Genomic DNA, 18,158 nt, shown 5'->3' with positions numbered 1-18,158 from the left:
TCAGTTTATGCTGAGGGGCAGAGGAGAGAAGGCACCTGCTGGCTCCTCTCACCCTGCTGAGGAAGCAGGGGCCTATGCTTGCTTCTCTCTGGGAAGCACTTTCAGAAGAAGAATAAGTTCCCCTCACGTGTTACAGGGATTTTTCAGATCACTGATTTCATACTGTCTCTGGGTCACTTGCCTGCCTGGAGCAGCACTGAACACATTGGGCACTACAGTTTCCAAGCCTGTTGACATTCAGAAATCTAAACTTCAGGTACCTGGTGTGTCAAAGACCTGTGTCAGTCCTCTAGGAAAAGGTCTTTCTGCGTTGGGACTGATACTGATACAGGTTTGACTCAGAAGGGCTGCCACACCAGAGCACAGGAGCATGGGATTGGGAATATGCAAGCTAAAAAGCCAGTGTCTCAGTTAGCAGCTCTTAGCAGGTGTCTCTACATTTGGGCTGAGGGGCAGGGAAGGAAAATGGTGCTTGTCAGTTTTATTGCCCCCAGAGAGACAATGGTACCTCTCACAGATATATTCCCAAAAGAATTAACAGTCTCTCCCTGTACCCCTTAAACAATAATCAGATTGTATAGTCTATCCCAGGTTGTTTGCCTGCCTCTGCTCCAGGAGTAGAGCAGCATCCTCAGGTTTCTATCACAGGCAAGCCCAGGACTTCCTAAATTACAGTCTTTGAGTCCCGCTGGTTGAAAACATTCACAAAATTCAGTCCCACTCATTCTCTCAGAAGTAGCTTTGGGGAAGTGTTCTTGTGCATATGTCTGTGCATTCCACTCTTTCAGCTTTCTCCATGACCAAGGCTCCTTCCCCTCCACAGCACCTGCCATCTGTTTTTCCCCCAAATCTTGTCTTGGCACTTCCTACCTTCCTCAAAATGGCCTCTTCCCTCCCTCTGGTTGTGTAGTTTATTCTACCAGTTGTCATATTGAAGTCTTGAGTATTCAGAATGATTTGATAGTTATCTAGCTGTGTTTCAGGGAGGAGGCAAGCCTGGGGTTCTCATACTCTGCCAATATCAATAGCTGCCCTTCAAGAAACAAGAAAGACCTTAAGCAACCTAACTTTATATATCAAGAAACTAGAGAAAGGAAAAATGAAGCCCAAATTTAGTGGAAGAAAGGAAAAAAATATCAGAGCAGAAATAAACAAAATAGAGACTAAAAACATAATCAAAATGATTAATGAAACTAAAAGCTGTTTTTTTTTAAAGATACACAGAATAGACAAAACTTTAGCCAGATTCACCAAGAAAAGACTGAAAATCACAAGTGAAAGAAGAAACGCTACAACTGATACCGCAGAAACACAAAGGATCATAAGACTATTAAATGACAAAAATTGGAAAGCCTCAAAATAAACTCCCAGAAAAATACAACCTACCAAGACAATCATGAAGAAATAGAAAATCTGAACAAACTAATTACTGGCAAGGAGACTAAGTCATTAATTAAAAACCTTCCAATAAACAAAAGTCTAGGGCCCCATGACTTCACTTTTGATTTCTACCGAACATCTAAAGAATACCAATGTTTCTCAAATTCTTCCAAATCATCAAAGAGTGAGGATAACTTCCATTCTCATTTTTCAAGACACTACCAGAAAAGAAAATCACAATATTTCTGATGTACATGGATGTAAAAATCCTTAAAAAAATAGCAAACCAAATTCAACAATATATTAAAAGGATCTTATGATAAAGTGATATTTATTCCAGGGATGAAAGGGTGGTCTAAAATCTGCAAATCAATATGATCCATCATATTAACAAAATGAAGAATAAAAATCATGTGAACATCTCAACAGATGAAGAAAAGGCATTTGACAAAACTTCGTTATCTACTCATAACAAAAATTATAGCCAAGTGGGAAGAAAGGGAACGTGCCTTTCATAATAAAGACCATATATGATAGGGCCATGGATAACAACTCATTCAGTGGCAAAAAGCTGAAAACTTTCACTCCAAGCTCAGAAGACAGGAATGCCCACTCTCAACAATTTTATTCAACATAGTACTGAAGTACAAGCTAGGGCAAGGAAAACAAATAAAAGGCATCCAAATCAGAACAGAAAAAGTAAAACTGTCTATTTGCAGAATACATATATAGAAAACCATAAGCTCCAATAAAAAACTATTAAAACTAATAAATTCAGCAAAGTTGCCCAATAGAAAATCAATATACAAAACTCTGTTGCATTTCTATACACTAACAATTAACTATTACAAAGAGAAATTAGGAAAATCCTATTTACAATTGTATCAAAAACAATAAAATATTTAGGAATAAATTTAACCAAGGTGATAAAAGAATTGTGCACTGAAAACTATAGGACATTAAGAAATTAAAGGAGACACAAATAAATGGAAAGATATTTCATGCTCATGGGTTGGAAGAATTAATATCATTAAAACGTCCATATAGCCCAAAGCAATTTATAGATTCAATGCAATCCCTGTTAAAATTCCAACAACATTCTTCACCAAAATGAAATGAATAATCTGCATGGAACCACAAACCACTCCAAAAAACCAAAGCTATCTTAAGAAAGAAGAACAAAGAGACATCACACTTTCTGATTTTAAACTATATTACAAAGCTATAGCAATCAAAACAGTATGGTATTGACACAAAAATGATTCATAAATCAATGAAATAAAATGGAGAGCCCAGAAACAAATACACACACACACACACACACACATATACATAATTAATTGAAATATATATACATTAATTGAAATACATATTTCAATTAATTTACAACATATATATAATTTATATATATTTATAATTAATTTTATATATATATAATTAATTTACAACATATATATAATTTATATATATATTTCAATTAATTTACAACAAAGGAGCCAAGGATGTACAATAGTGAAAGGATCAGCTCTTCAATAAATGGTACAAGGAAAACTATGCAGCCACATACAAAAGAACAAAACTAAACCACTATCTTATTCCATATACAAAAATCAACTCAAAAGGGATTAAAGACTTGAACATAAGACTTAACAATAAAACTCCTAAAAGAAAACACAAGTGGTGAGCTCCTTGGCAATGGTTTTGGCAGTAATTTTTTTGGATTTGAAACCAAAGGCAAAAGCAATAAAAGCAAAATATGCATAAATAAGCAAAAATATGATTTAGTAGGACTCCATCAAACTAAAAAGTTTCTATATAGTCAAGGAAACCATTGACAAAATAAAAAGGTAATCTACTGAATGGGAAAAAATATTTGCAAATCGTATATCTGATAAGAGGTTAATGTCAAAAAAATATAAAGGATTCATACAATTCAAAAAAATATAAAGGATTCATACAATACAACTTAACAGGCAGATGGGGGTGCTTGGCTGGCTCAAGCAGCTCAGGCAGCATGCAACTCTTGACCCTAGGGCTTGTGAGTTCAAGCCCCATGTTGGACACAGAGCCTACTTAAAAAAAAGGAAAAAAAAAAAAAAGATGGGCAGAGGAACTGAATAGACACTTTTTCAAAGACAACATGCAAATGGTGAACAGGTACATGAAAAGGTGTTCAACATCACTAATAATCACAGAAATACAAATCAGAACCTCAATGAGCTATCACTCATACTTGTTACAGTGGGTAACATCAAAAAGAAATTACAAATGTTAAGGAAGGTGTGAAGAAAAGGGAGCCCTTATGTACTGTTGTTAGGAATGTAAAACTGGTACAGCCACTATGAAAAACAGTGTGGAGGTATGTAGCCACATTTCTGAAGACTCAGCAAAGTGTAGATGATGACCCAGCGAGACCAAAGGAATGACCCAGAGACAGTGCTTGAGACCTAAGTTCATGGGAAAACTTCAAGTACGTGGAGTCCAGGAGTGGCCAACTAAACAAAGCATCTGCTGCTGGAAACTAAATGCAGCAAACTTTTATAATGTAGTAATTATCCTAGCAGTTCTCTGTAGCCTTGCTCCTCCTTACATGGCAAATATTCCAAGAAGATAAAATCCCACCAGCTGGACATGCTTCATTACCAAGGAGATACTCCAGTTTCGCCAACCCTGGCACCCTTGACCTGGAATGCTGAACAACACATTTTCTACCTATCTTGCTTGTGGAAAGTAGCAGAAAGGATGCACAAGATCTATACATTCTCAAGATAATGATTAACAGAGGCATTCAGGATGTGTTTCTACAAACCAGCCATCTGGCTCTTAACATACAGAAGATTACTCAAAAATTAAAAATAGAACTACCATGTAATCTAATGATTTCACTTCTGGGTATATATTCAAAAGAAATGAACAGTATATTGAAGGACTGTCTGCACTCCTATGTTCATTCCAGCATTATTCACAATAACAAAGATAGGGAAATAACCTAAGTGTCTGTTAGTGAATGAATGGATAAAGAAGATGTCATGTGTGTATGTGTGTGTATATGTACACACAATGGAATATTATTCAGCTATGAGAAAGATGGAAATCCTGCCATTTGCAACAAGATGGATAGACCTTGAGGGCATTATGTGAAGTGAAATGGGCCAAAGATAAATACTGAATGGCTTCACTTATATGTTGAATCTTTTAAAAGTTAAAATAAAAATTATAGTCATACAAACAGAGTAGAAAAGTGGTAGCCAGGATCTGGGGAGTAGGGCAAATAGGAAAAGATTTGTAAAAGGGTACAAGCTTTTAGCTGTAAGATGAATAAGTTCTGAGAATCTAATGTAAAACATGATGACTATCATTGACAATACTGTAATGTGTAATTGGAATTTGCTAAGAGAGAACTTTAATATTTTCACCAAAAAATAAATACGTGAAATAGGCATGTCAATTAACTAGATGGTGAGAATCCTTTCCCAATCTACATCAAATCATCCTGATATACACCTTAAGTATATTACAATTTTATGTCAATTTTACCTCATTGAAGCTGAAATTTTAAGAATAGTTATTGCAAGTTAAAACATTCTATTCGTCACTGGCAAAGCCTTAGGCAATGTTTTCAGTAAGAGATTATTTTCTCTAAAGCTGTAAAGTTGGTCCCAAATAGTTTTAAATATCCACTTAAATGAACAAATTATAAGTTAAACTTGAACACATGGATAATTATGGAGAAATGAAGAGACAAAGAATCTTTGAAATTTTGGATTTCAGAAACTAAACATTAAACACAAGGTATATAAACCTTTGCTCATTTAAAGCAATTTTAGCTTTGACAACAAAATCATAGCTATGAAAATTTTGCTATAGAAGAATAAAATTAAAACTGGAGATAAAAATTAACTTGATCAAGGAGAAGTCTGTGATTCAGTCCGTTTGGGTCTCAGCTTAAAATTCTTCAAAAAAAAAAAAAAAAGTCCTAAAAATAAAGACCTTAAAATCCTCAAAATGTCAGGAAAAAGGTAGAGAATGAGAATAGTCAAAAAACACTAAAATAAAAAATTAATTTGTAATTACATAAACCTCAGTTTTGGTAATTATGATGGCAGAGATGTCCTGCTATATCAGGCCAGCAATAGGACAGCTTCTGGCATCTAACACCAACATCTTCAATGCTGAGCCACTAACAACAGTAACTCCAGTGTGGTTGGTCACTGTTTGGGGCTGCAAAGCATCTGAGTATACCTTACAGGTTCTCCTTGAAGTTTTGAGCTGCCTAATATCCTTTTTCCTGCTAAAACAAATTAATCAAGAAAACCAACATTAAGTCAATTAACAAGCCAACTTGTCCCCCAACCAAGACATTATGCCTGATGAAGGGGCAACTTTTCCTAACAGATATACCCAGAAGGGGTTTCATTTTTGCAATTTGTACCCAATTTTTCTTTCTTTCTTTTTTTCCCCATTAAGTAGGGCATAGAGCCTAATACAGAGCTTGTACTCACAACCCTGAGATCAAGACCTGAGCTGAAACTGAGTTGGAGGCTTAACTGATGGGGCCACCAAAGTTGCCATTTTTTTTAATTCATTCTAAGTGACAGTGGCAACTGTCACTCTCAGTGTATTTCTTATTTATAAGACTACATTTGATAGTGCAGAAGGGGTAGAGATCTTGACTTCAGCTTCCCCATGACTAACTCATTAAGGGATAGTTCTGCCTTTCCATCTGGGAAATCTAGGATTTCCAATATCTGTGTTAATATGGAAGATGACTGGCCCCAAAAGGCCTGGATCTCAATGTGCATTACATAAGCTACTCCTAAACCCTACTAAATATGTCCTCAAAGTTGCTACCCCTTACCAAATACTTTAGTTTGTGCTGTAGCCCAGTTTTTGAGCATATAGACACTAAGTGAAAAAGTCTGGATCTGAATTCTGCCTCCAAAAATATTATTTATGTAATATAAGACAATTTTCCAAACTCTTTTTTCTGAGCTTCAGTTTCCTCAACTGCAAAATCAGGATAATAAAGCATCTTCTTTGCAGGGCTGTTGTTAAGATTAAATGGGTAATGTGTATAAAGTGCCTGGCATTTAAATATTTAATAAGTATGTTAATTCACTTTTTTAAAAAATATTAAAACAGACTAATGCATATGAATGGTGAAACAACTGAATCATCATCTTTATACTCACTGCAAGGAAAACCAGTAAATGAATAATTTTAAGTTTTCAAACTCTACAATATAAAAAGGCTATAATGGAGTAGGTACTTAGTACCGTATGGACCTTGATCATTCAAAGGACAATAGAGTCCAATAGGATGATTGGACTTGAATGATCAAGGTCCATATAGAGTCCAATAGGTCCATATAGGTCCAATAGGACTCTATTGTCCTTTGAATGATCAAGGTCCATATTGGACTCTATTGTCCTTTGAATGATCAAGGTACATTTTAAAATGTACTCAATATTACAGAACTATGAGATGTTGTTTCCTATATTATATAGGAGCATTAACAAAACACCTATTTTTAGTGGTAGTTTTTCCAAGTTTTTAAGTTATATCAAAACAGAAATAAACTCATAAGCTCTAAATGAATAGTACTATTTGTCTTAGACAAAAGCAGTCTGAAACAAGAATAACAGTAATAATTTTTGTTCAGAATTTACCATATACCAAGAAGTGTTTTGGCATGTGACATGAATTATCACAAAAACTCCATGAGGTAGATAATATTCCCAGCTTATGAAAAGGAAACTAAAGTATGAAGACTTCAGTAATTTGTACAACTTGTAAATGGTAGAATTGAGATTTGAGTCCAGGCAGTCTGGCTCTAGAATCAATATTCTTAATTACCATTCACAACTGCACAGTAAGATGTTTCCATTCTCTGCAAGTAAGTGAAATCATATGATAACTGACTACTTGTGGAGCATAAGGAATAACACAGAGGACATTGGGAGATGGAGAGGAGAAGTGAGTTGGCGGAAATTGGAGAGGGAGACAAACCATGAGAGACTGAGGACTCTGAGAAACAAACGGAGGGTTTTGGAGGGAAGGGGAGGGTAGGGTCGGGTGATCCTGGTGGTGGGTATTGTGGAGGGCACATATTGCATGGAGCACTGGGTGTGGTGCATAAACAATGAATTTTGGAGCACTGAAAAAAATTAAATTAAATTTTAAAAAGATGTTTCCATTCTAGGTTTTTAACTCCAAACACTTGAGGTACTTCTAAAACTTATATAAATAGGTGTATATTTAAATTATGCAAAAGAAAGTTAAATACTATAATCTATTCTGTAATGCCATTAAATGGTATAATACTTAATGCGGATATAGAATAAATCTTAAGCTATGTTAATTAGCCACATATTTAAAATGAATTTATGTGTAATATAAATCTTGTGAAATTTTGGCTAACTACTAAAAATGTAGCTAAATATTAAACTGGCAAGGACTTGGCCATCTTTACATGGTTTGGTGAAAAAGGAATTCTCATTCTTCATTAATCTACATGTTTGGATTCCTTTATGTGAAGATTTAATTATGATATTTATGCTGCCTTCTTCCTTTTGGTACAGATCATGTAAATGGACACTGCACAAGTCCAACCTCTCAGAGTTGCAGTTCTGGAAAACGTCTGTCCAGTGCTGATGTTTCAAAAGTAAATCGCTGGGGTCCTGGAAGACCACCGTTTCGGAAAGCACAATCAGCTGCTTGCATGGAAATTTCTTTACCAATCACAACAGAAGGTAAATTAAACATACAAATTTTTGTGGAAACAATTAAAATTTTATATACTATGATAATGGGTGCTAGAGGACAAGGGATAGAGGTCTTATTACAGTCAGTTCTAGACAATGAGTAACTGAAAGCCTGGTCAAGCTGTGGCCATGACTCCAAATTCATTCTTCACTATACTTCCTTCTTCATCTCTAAAAGCAGAATGGTTCTTCTCATTGGTAGACACCTCCTCTGTTCAAGGGGAGACCTATGCCTTAATCAGTTCTCTACACTCCCAGCAGCAATTGAGTTTCCTTCCATCTCAGTGATAAGCCATTTAGTGTCTTATCAGTAGATATTTAATGTTTTGCAACCCTCATTTCCTCAACTGTCAAGTGAATGAGACCAAGAAAAAGGCAAAATCTTAAGTTCTAAATCTTCATATGTTTTTAAAAGGATTTATTGCATATTTATGCAGTGAGTATTGGAGCAGGAATTAAAGTGTAAGAGCTAGAAGGTCAGAAATTTTCAGAGGGAGAATAGAAAAGGAATCATGAAACTTAGTTGCAACAGTATTGCTGACAAAGAACTTTGAGGAAAGGCAGGAAAAAATAATCTTAGATTTTCTATGGTAATTCTTTCTATAAAGTAATTCCCCATTTACCACTCTTCAAAAAAAATTTTTAGTAATGATTTAAAAATTTACTATTTTTAAATACTAAATCTAGTTCATGGATGTGCAGATAATGAAGTTATCTCTTTCACAGGTGTATGAGTAACAAACTTGAATGTTGATGAACCATGAATGGAAAAACTCCTTTATAATAGGAGCAAAATGTAAAGTTATAGAAGTAGCACACTTAATCACTGGATTGTTGAGAATTTTGAGTTTTAGATATTTTTGCCTCTAACTTGTATTGGATTCTGGGACAATTGCTTAACTCTAGGTCTCTGTCACCAAATCTATAAAATTGTATAGATTATATCCAAGCTCCTTCTCATCTCTAAATTCTGTTACAAATAATTATTTTTACAAATTTGTTGAGGGATAGAAGGAGGCAATCAGGAATACTACATTTTGCTTTTTAGAAAAAAAAAGTCAAAGGACCTTATATTGAGTCTCTTTTTATAAAAATGAGTCACACTGGCACCCATCAAGAAAAAAAAGAAGTAAATGCAGTAGAAAAAAAGAGTATGAGGAACTTGAACTCTGGAGCAATTATAAGTACAAAACGTTCCTAGTAGTATTTAACTGAGGGAGGTACATTTATGCTTATTGGAGTGTGCTCATGTATAAGTGTTGATGAGCAGGAAAACTTGAAACCATCCAGCTTCCTTTAGATGTCCTGAAGCCCTCTCAAAGATTACCATTAGCAATGAGATAGGCCTGCCTATGGCTTCTTTGGTGCCAGGTAAAGTTAGAACTGGATTTGGATTCAGGTAGGTAGCCTGAAAGTAGTTCAGGAATATAGCATTTGCTCTTTGGCCTTGGTAACTATTCCAATTTTTAGGACTATAGTTACTCCAAATATAGCAAAACCAAAAATTATGTCAGGGAAATGTATTCACCAAGAGCACTTGTGACCTTTCAGGTAAGTATCGCCATAATGTTGTCAGTAGGTGGGAATTGCCAAGAAATCATTAGGAGTATTTTCAATGATTGAGAGATAGAAAGAAAGCATAATTAAAATGGTACCAGAAATTCGTATAACCTTGACTACTCGGACTAATATTTTTTTCCAGATTACAAATTTCAACTAATTTGTGAAGTAATATAGGGAGAAAAACATAGTGAACTGGAACTCTGGAGACCACTTCTAGTCCCAGCTCTGCCAAATTTATAATTTACATTTTTGGGCTTCAGTCTCTTTATTATCAAAATAAGCTGGTGAACTGGAGAAGAGGTCTTCCAGATCAGTTAACAAGGAATCAAGTTCTACTTCCCTTTCATAATTTTGGTTTTCATGAACTAAGTCTGACTTTACTTGTTATGGAAATACACTAAGAATTTTTGTTTTTCTGAATTTCTATAGAAAGCCGAGAAAATTCCTATAATCGTTCTAGAAGCTCTAGCATCTCCAGTATTGACAAAGATTCGAAAGAAGCAATTACAGCACTATACTTCATGGAGTCCTTTGCTCGGAAAAATGACCCTACAGTCTCTCCTTGTTTGTTTGTTGGAACTAGTCTGGGAATGGTGTTAATCATCTCCCTGAACCTTCCTTCAGCAGATGAACAAAGATTTACAGAGCCAGTCATGGTATTCCCAAGTGGTAAGAGTTTTTATTTATTCCTTAAATGCTACTTTTTAACATTTAGATATAAAATAATGTAGAACATTAATTTGTATTGATCGATCTAATAAAGTTTATAAGTATTCTCTGTACTGGAAACTATTGAAAATTTCATAAATCATAGTATCCCAACATTTGTTATACAGCAAATTACCATTCCTTAGAATAAAATAATACAATTAATTCTATGGTAGGAAACTGTGGAACTGCCCACCTAAACAATGCCTTGGGAGAAAGGTTTCTGGAAAGCACTACAGAAAACCATAATGCAAAATTTAAAGTATTTAATGAATTGAAACATTTCTCTAAAGTTCCATGCCAGATCAGATCCTATGAGTATTTTTTATCATCCCTGAAGAACTCAGAATGATTAATCTAGGAGCAGTCTGACTTGACATGGCTTTCTAAAATCCTTGGTAACCTTCCCATCTTGTTTCAAAGGCATGGCACATAATTTATTTCCTTTTTATTCTAGTGCCTAAAGAATTTAATATAAGTTAGGAGTACTTTGCTAAAGCATGTGTTGTATTCTCTTGAATTATCTTTCTTTCCTTCCAAAGAAGAGAAGAGTGTGATTCCTCATGCAATTCCTTTGAATACTTTAAAATTTGTTCTCCATAACTCTTCCTTTGTATTTCCTATGTATGATGTTTTCAGATAGTTTTTAAGTAGAAAAACAAAGATTTTTATTGATATATAGGATAAGGAATTTTTTTTTGGATAAGGAATTTTATTTTAAAAGTATACACACACACACAAACACAGAATACTAAGTTAGAGGGGTGCCTTGATGGTTCAGTGGGTTAAAGCCTCTACCTTCAGCTCAGGTCATGATCTCTGGGTCCTGGGATTGAGCCCCGCATCGGGCTCTCTGCTCAGCGGGGAGCCTTCCCCCCCCTCTCTGCCTGCCTCTCTGTCTGCTTGTGATAAAATCTTGTGATAAAAAGATAAAATCTTTTTTTAAAAAAGAATACTAGGTTAGAGTAATATTTTGTTAACTGGTGTGCTAAATTCATGTAGATTTTTACTTATAGGTGGAATAGTCAGCTCTCTACTAGTGTGGCAATTTAGATGTGTGTGTGTGTGTGTGTGTGTGTGTGTGTTGATCAATTGAATTGATCTTCTCATACTATGGATACTAGAGGGCCAAGATTAAGGTGTCAGCGGTTCTAGTTTCTTCTGAAGCCTCTGTCCTTGGCTTATAGATAGCCACCCTTACCATGACTTCCCATGGCTGTCCTTCTATGTCCATGTACCTCTGGCATCACCCTGTGTACCCTAATCTCTTCTTAGACACCAGTCAGTTTGAATTAAGATCCACTCTAACAACCTCCTTTTAACTTAATCATCTCATTAATTTAAGGCTCTACCTTAAACTAATCACCTTCTGAGGCACTAGGGTTTAGGACTTCAACATATGAATTTGTGGGACACAATTTAGCCCACAAAATGCACTGTATTTTAAAAGTTAATCTGTTAGGGTCACTTTAATTATAAACATACTTCATGATGAGAAAATATTTTACTACATTCCTAATTTTAAAGAAATATGCACAATTCTCTTACAGTGGTTGAGTTAGAGCCAGATCAGTAAAGTCATAGTGAATTATAAAACATTAATTCAATCCACTATTTAACCAATAAATTGTTATCCATATTGGATACCTAATAAGCGCCAAGCATTCCTTACAAGTTTAAAGATGAAAATCTAACTCTTGTGTACACAAGTTTACAAGCGTAAGTGGAAGACAAATTTCTAAGAGATATTCTAACAAATACGGTTTTCTATGTCACAAGCCTAGAAATATACACATCTGGAACTAATTTAACAAATCTCTCAATATTACAGGAAAGTTCTTTACCATTCTTAACAAACGACATAGACTAAAAATGATGGCAAAATACAAAATAAGTAGAGATTTAATTTAATAATGTGGTATCTGGTTAGTAAATATTTGCAAAGTTTTTCCTTAACTATTTAAAGATAAATAATGGGAACCTGTCTTCTCCAATTTTCTGTCATTATTCTCCATTTCTTTCAAGACTTTAGTTAATATATCAGTTCACCAACTGTAACAAATATAACACAAATACAAAGGACAAAGGGAGCATATGAGAACTCTCTCTACTCAATTATCTGTAACCCTAAAATTGTTCTTTAAAAAAGTATTTTTTAAGCGATACATAAAAGAGTTAACTGTGAAGCTAGGTTCAGATGTGTTTCATAAACAACCATGGAAAAGAGAGAATGCCTAACTGGAAGATCTAAGAGACTACTATGAACAATAATATGCATATAAAGTAAGCAACCTAAAAGAAACAGATAAATTCCTAGAAACATAAAACCTACCAAGACTGAATCATGAAGAAATAAAATGTCTGAACAGATCTATAACTAACAAGGAGATTGAATCAGCAATCAAAAGCCTCTCAACAAAGAAAAGCCCACTTCTCCTTTTTAAGGAATCTTTTCACATTTATTTACTGTGGTTGTCTTGACAACAAATTCAAGGATATGAAAATTTGAAGTGAACTAAATCATTGGATTTTAGAATTGAAAACACCTAAAGATTATCCATTCCGTGTAGTTATCCCTTTAGCCTGTATCAGAATTACTTGGAGGGTGTGTTACAAAACAGATTATTGGTCCCCACCTCCAGAGTTTCCAATTCAGTAGGTCTGGGGTGGAGTCTGAGGATTTGCATTTTTAACAAGCTCCCAGGTGATTCTACAAATGCAACTTTACATGCTGGGATGGAAAAAGCTATGATTCTTGCCTCCTATGTGGAAAAAACCCTGTGCTTCCTCCTTCTGTGCTTGTCCTATGTACCTCTTTTACTTTCACATTCTTCCACACTTGGAACACTTCCGACACCAAATGCGTGGAGGTTTTTTCTTCATAGCAAGCAATTCTTTGCAACACCAGCAGGATATCCCACAATTTAACTCGACTCTGATACTATCTGCAAGTAACTATCACATCCCACAGGTTAAGGGCTCAGTTCCACAAAACTGCCCTCTCTCCTTCCTTTAGACACCAGTCACAAGTCTAGTTTGTCACCTGTGCTTATGACCCATTGGCTATAAATCTGGGGTTCCCACAACCCCCTCCTTGGGTTCAAATAATTTGCTAGGGTAGCACACGGAGCTCAAGAAAACTGTTTACATACTTTTTACTTGTTTATTATTAAAAGATACTGATGAAGAACCTAGATGTCCATCAACAGATGAATGGATCAAGAAGATGTGGTATATACACATAATGGAATACTATGCAGCCATCAAAAGAAATGAAATCTTGCCATTTGCGACAACATGGATGGAACTAGAGCATATCATGCTTAGCAAAATAAGTCAAGCAGAGAAAGACAACTATCATATGATCTCCCTGATATGAGGAAGTGGTGATGCAACATGGGGGCTTAAGTGGGTAGGAGAAGAATAAATGAAACAAGATGGGATTGGGAGGGAGACAAACCATGAGTGACTCTTAATCTCACAAAACAAACTGAGGGTTGCTGGGGGGAGGGGGTTTGGGAGAAGGGGGTGGGATTATGGACATTGGGGAGGGTATGTGCTTTGGTGAGTGCTGTGAAGTGTGTAAACCTGGTGATTCACAGACCTGTACCCCTGGGGATAAAAATATATGTTTATAAAAAATAAAAAATTAAAAAAAAAAATTAAAAAAAAAAAATTAAAAAAAAAACATACTGATGAGCATCCAGATGGAAGAGATGAATAGGGAAAAGAAACCAGAGCTTCCATGTCTTCTCCAAGAGAAACCCTCTCCCTGTACCTCCACCTATTCGCCAACCCAAAAGCTCTCAATACCTCTTGCTTTTGAGTTCTTACAGAGGGTTTTTAATTACATAGGCATGATTGACTAAATCATTGACCACTGGTGATTGAATTCAATCTCAAGACTCCTCCTCCTCCTTCCCTGGAGTGGGGAAGGGGTGGGACTAAAAGTACCAGTCCTCTAATCACATTGTTGGTTCCTCTGGTAACCAGCCCCTTCCTTGGATGAGGTCTAAAAGTCACCTCAATAATAAAAGACACTTGTGTTGCCCTCACATTTAGAAATTCCAAGGGTTTTAGGAACTCTGTGTCAGAAACAGAATAAAGACCAAATATATGTTTATTATAAATCACAGTATTACACATGCATATTCAGCTTAATCACAATTCTGGTTAAATTTAATTCTACCGGGGCACCTGGGTCGCTCAGCAGGTTAAAGCCTCTGCCTTCGGCTCAGGTCACAATCCCGGGCTCCTGGGATTGAGCCCTGCATTGGGCTCTCTGCTTATCTTTTAAAAAAATTTTAATTCTACCTATTTCATTTTTATACTTGTGTAGCTGAACATACCTAGAGAAAAATATATAAACACAATAAATAGTCTCATTTTTAAATAAATCATTAATAATTTCAACTTGGCTTCTAAGCTCCCGGATAATTATATTTACTATATTTCCTTAGTCCTCTCTCCCATGCTCTTGAACAATACTATTTCTCAACTCTCCTCAAACCACCAGTATCTCTTTTGCTGTTTTCAATGTCAGCTAATGAGCATGTGTCCTATTTCACTGAGGAAATACAACCTGTTTGCTTATATCTCCAGGGTCTCTACATTCTCTCCTGTGTTATGACTAAGCTGTGTAAGGGCCCAACTTGGCCAGCTTCTCTACTGGTACACTCAAAAAAGTCAATCCAGCAACTTTTCCTCTGTTTCCTTTACATAATTATATTATATTTGCATTATTACTCCTTATTGTGTAATTATAATGGTAATCAGTACTTATCTTTCTGCTAGATCATTATACAAACATTCTGCTTGTTCTCCCATTAAAAGAGAAAAACTTGGGAGTGCCTGGCTGGCTCAGTTGACTCTTGCTTTCAGGGTTGTGAGTTCGTCAAGGCCCACACTGGGTGTAGAAGTTACTTAAAAGAAAATAAAAAATTTTATATAAATAAATAAGAGAAACTCTCTTGAATCTATCCTCCAAAATACTCCTTTTCATTTTTTTCTTTAATGCAAAATTCCTTGAAATGCTTGTGTTGTATTCACTATTTCCAATTTTCTTCTCCGTTTCTCTCCTCTCCATTCTGAAGCTTTCTCCCATACCCATCAATATAACCTCTATCTAGGTCACCACTGACCTCATGGTTACATCCAATGATCCAATGGTGAGTTCTCAGTGTACATATTACTTGACATGTCAGCAACATATTGCACAGTTTACCATTGTCCCTACATTAAAAACACTTCACTTGGATTCCAGAACAATTTATTTACCTACTTTTCTTCCTAACTTTCTAGCCATTCCTTATCAGTCCACTTTACTGGTTCCTTCTCCTTTCACTAGACTTAAAACATCAGAATGCCCAAAGACTGACTTGAACCTTTTCTGTTTTCTATTTATATTCAAGGCCAAAATGAAATCTACCATCCTCATGAGGTCAGTGCCATTGATAATCTGATGGGTCATGTATTTGTATTTATTGTCTGCAACCATCTCTAAATTTATGACATAGATATCCAGCTACATAACATCCACTTGAATGTCTAATAAGTGTCTCAAACTTACCATGTCCAAAACTGAGTTCCTGGTATTCCTTTCCTTTCTCCCATATTCTTTCCCACATCTGTTAACAACAATCCAATCCTTCCAGTTTCTCAGGTCAGAAACATTAGAATCATCCTGGACCACTCTGTTTCTTTCACACTCTAAATCCAGTTTATTAGCAAATTCTGTTGGCTTGACCTTTACAGTATCATCATATTCTGATCATTGCTCACCATCTCTGCTGTTAACACCTGATTGGAGGAAACCTCTATCCATTTCTTGCCTATTAACTGTTCTCCCTTTGTTCAAACTTGATTCCCTCTAGAATATGCCTAGCAGGAATAGTGATCCTGTTAAATGAAAATTTGATTACAACACTCTATTCTCAAACTCTTCCTCATACCAAGTAAAAGTCTAATGTTTTTGGCATTATCCTTTTTTCCCATGGGACACGGGTACAACTGTTTTTTAGTCCTTGACCCTCACACTGAAACGCCTAAACCCTGCTCTCTTATCTTCTTCATAACCCTTGTAGAACATTAACAGGCTTCTTAGTTGTTGTTGTTGTTTTTTAATGAACATTTTGTAGTTTTTTTTAATTTAATTTCTTTTCAATGTAACAGAATTCATTGTTTATGCACCACACCCAGTGCTCCATGCAATACATGCCCTCCATAATACCCACCACCAGGCTCACCCAACCTCCCATCCCCCGCCCCTTCAAAACCCTCAGATTGTTTTTCAGAGTTCATAGTCTGTCATGGTTCATCTCCCCCTCCAATTTCCCCCAACTCCCTCTCCTCTCCATTTCCCCACGTCCTCCATGTTATTTGTTATGCTCCACAAATAAGTGAAACCATATGATAATTGACTCTCTCTGCTTGACTTATTTCACCCAGCATAATCTCTTCCAGTCCCATCCATGTTGATACAAAAGTTGGGTATTCATCCTTTCTGATGGAGGCATAATACTCCATAGTGTATATGGACCACATTTTCCTTATCCATTCAACCGTTGAAGGGCATCTTGGTTCTTGCCACAGTTTGGCAACCGTGGCCATTGCTGCTATGAACATTGGTGTACAGATAGCCCTTCTTTTCACTACATCTGTATCTTTGGGGTAAATACCCAGTAGTGCGATTGCAGGGTCATAGGGAAGCTCTATTTTTAATTTCTTAAGGAATCTCCACACTGTTTTCCAAAGTGGCTACACCAACTTGCATCCCCACCAACAGTGTAAAAGTTTTCCCCTTTCTCCACATCCTCTCCAACACATGTTGTTTCCTGTCTTGTTAATTTTGTCCATTCTAACTGGTGTAAGGTGGTACGTCACTGCAGTTTTAATTTGAATCTCCCTGATGGCTACTGATGTTGAACATTTTTTCTGTGTTTGTTAGTCATTTTTATGTCTTCTTTGGAGAAGAGTCTGTTCATGACTTCTGCCCATTACTTGTTTTTTGAGTGTTGAGTTTGAGAAGTTCTCTATAGATCTTGGATACCAGCCCCTTATCTGAAGTGTCATTTGCAAATATATTCTGCCATTCCCTGGGCTGCCTCTTAGTTTGACTGTTTGCTTTGCTGTGCAGAAGCTTTTGATCTTGATGAAGTCCCAAAAGTTCATTTTCACTTTTGTTTCCTTTGCCTTTGGAGACATGTCTATACTCCCTAGAGCAATCTATACTTTTAATGCCATTCTGATCAAAATGCCACCGGTATTTTTCAAAGAGCTGGAGCAAATAATCCTTAAATTTTCATGGAATCAGAAGAGACCCCAAATTGCTAAGGAAATGTTGAAAAAGAAAAACAAAACTGGCAGCATCACATTACCTGATTTCAAGCTTTACTATAAGACTTCTTAGTTTTGAAGTGGATTTTAAAACACAACTGGGATAGTAAATCACCTAAGCATGTTATTTTAAAATTTTATCAATTTTAAGTACTTCAAATTATAGAGTACTTTCTAAATGGACTATATTTTTATTTATCATCCTTCCTTTCTCAAGTGTCTGTTTTATGTACACTCCTGAGGCATATCACCCTGGGTTAATCCCCTTACTCTCTCTGCATGATGTCAGAGGACAAAGGAAGGAAAAGACTGCTGGGGCATTGCTTAAGGGAGAGTCTGGTGATGTCCAAAGGTCAATCTATCTCAAGTTACCTCCTAAGCTGTACAGTATTCTGTCCTCTGGGACTG

At 35.9% G+C, this 18,158-nt stretch overlaps 1 protein-coding gene across 1 annotated transcript in view; it reads left to right on the top strand.

Annotated features, from left to right (window-relative positions):
• The window catches only part of STXBP5L (syntaxin binding protein 5L), a 449,308-nt gene that overhangs the window by 414,101 nt on the left and 17,049 nt on the right, over positions 1–18,158 (top strand). Inside the window, exons 22-23 of the mRNA XM_059388354.1 lie at positions 7,962–8,132; positions 10,137–10,376. Coding sequence (XP_059244337.1) covers positions 7,962–8,132; positions 10,137–10,376 — 411 coding nt within the window. The remainder of the gene's footprint in view (positions 1–7,961; positions 8,133–10,136; positions 10,377–18,158) is intronic.

Source organism: Mustela nigripes, chromosome 2, assembly GCF_022355385.1.
Source record: "Mustela nigripes isolate SB6536 chromosome 2, MUSNIG.SB6536, whole genome shotgun sequence".
Lineage (NCBI taxonomy): Eukaryota > Metazoa > Chordata > Mammalia > Carnivora > Mustelidae > Mustela > Mustela nigripes.
The sequence above is the reverse complement of the archived record's forward strand: the minus strand, read 5'-3'. Positions and strand labels throughout refer to the sequence as shown.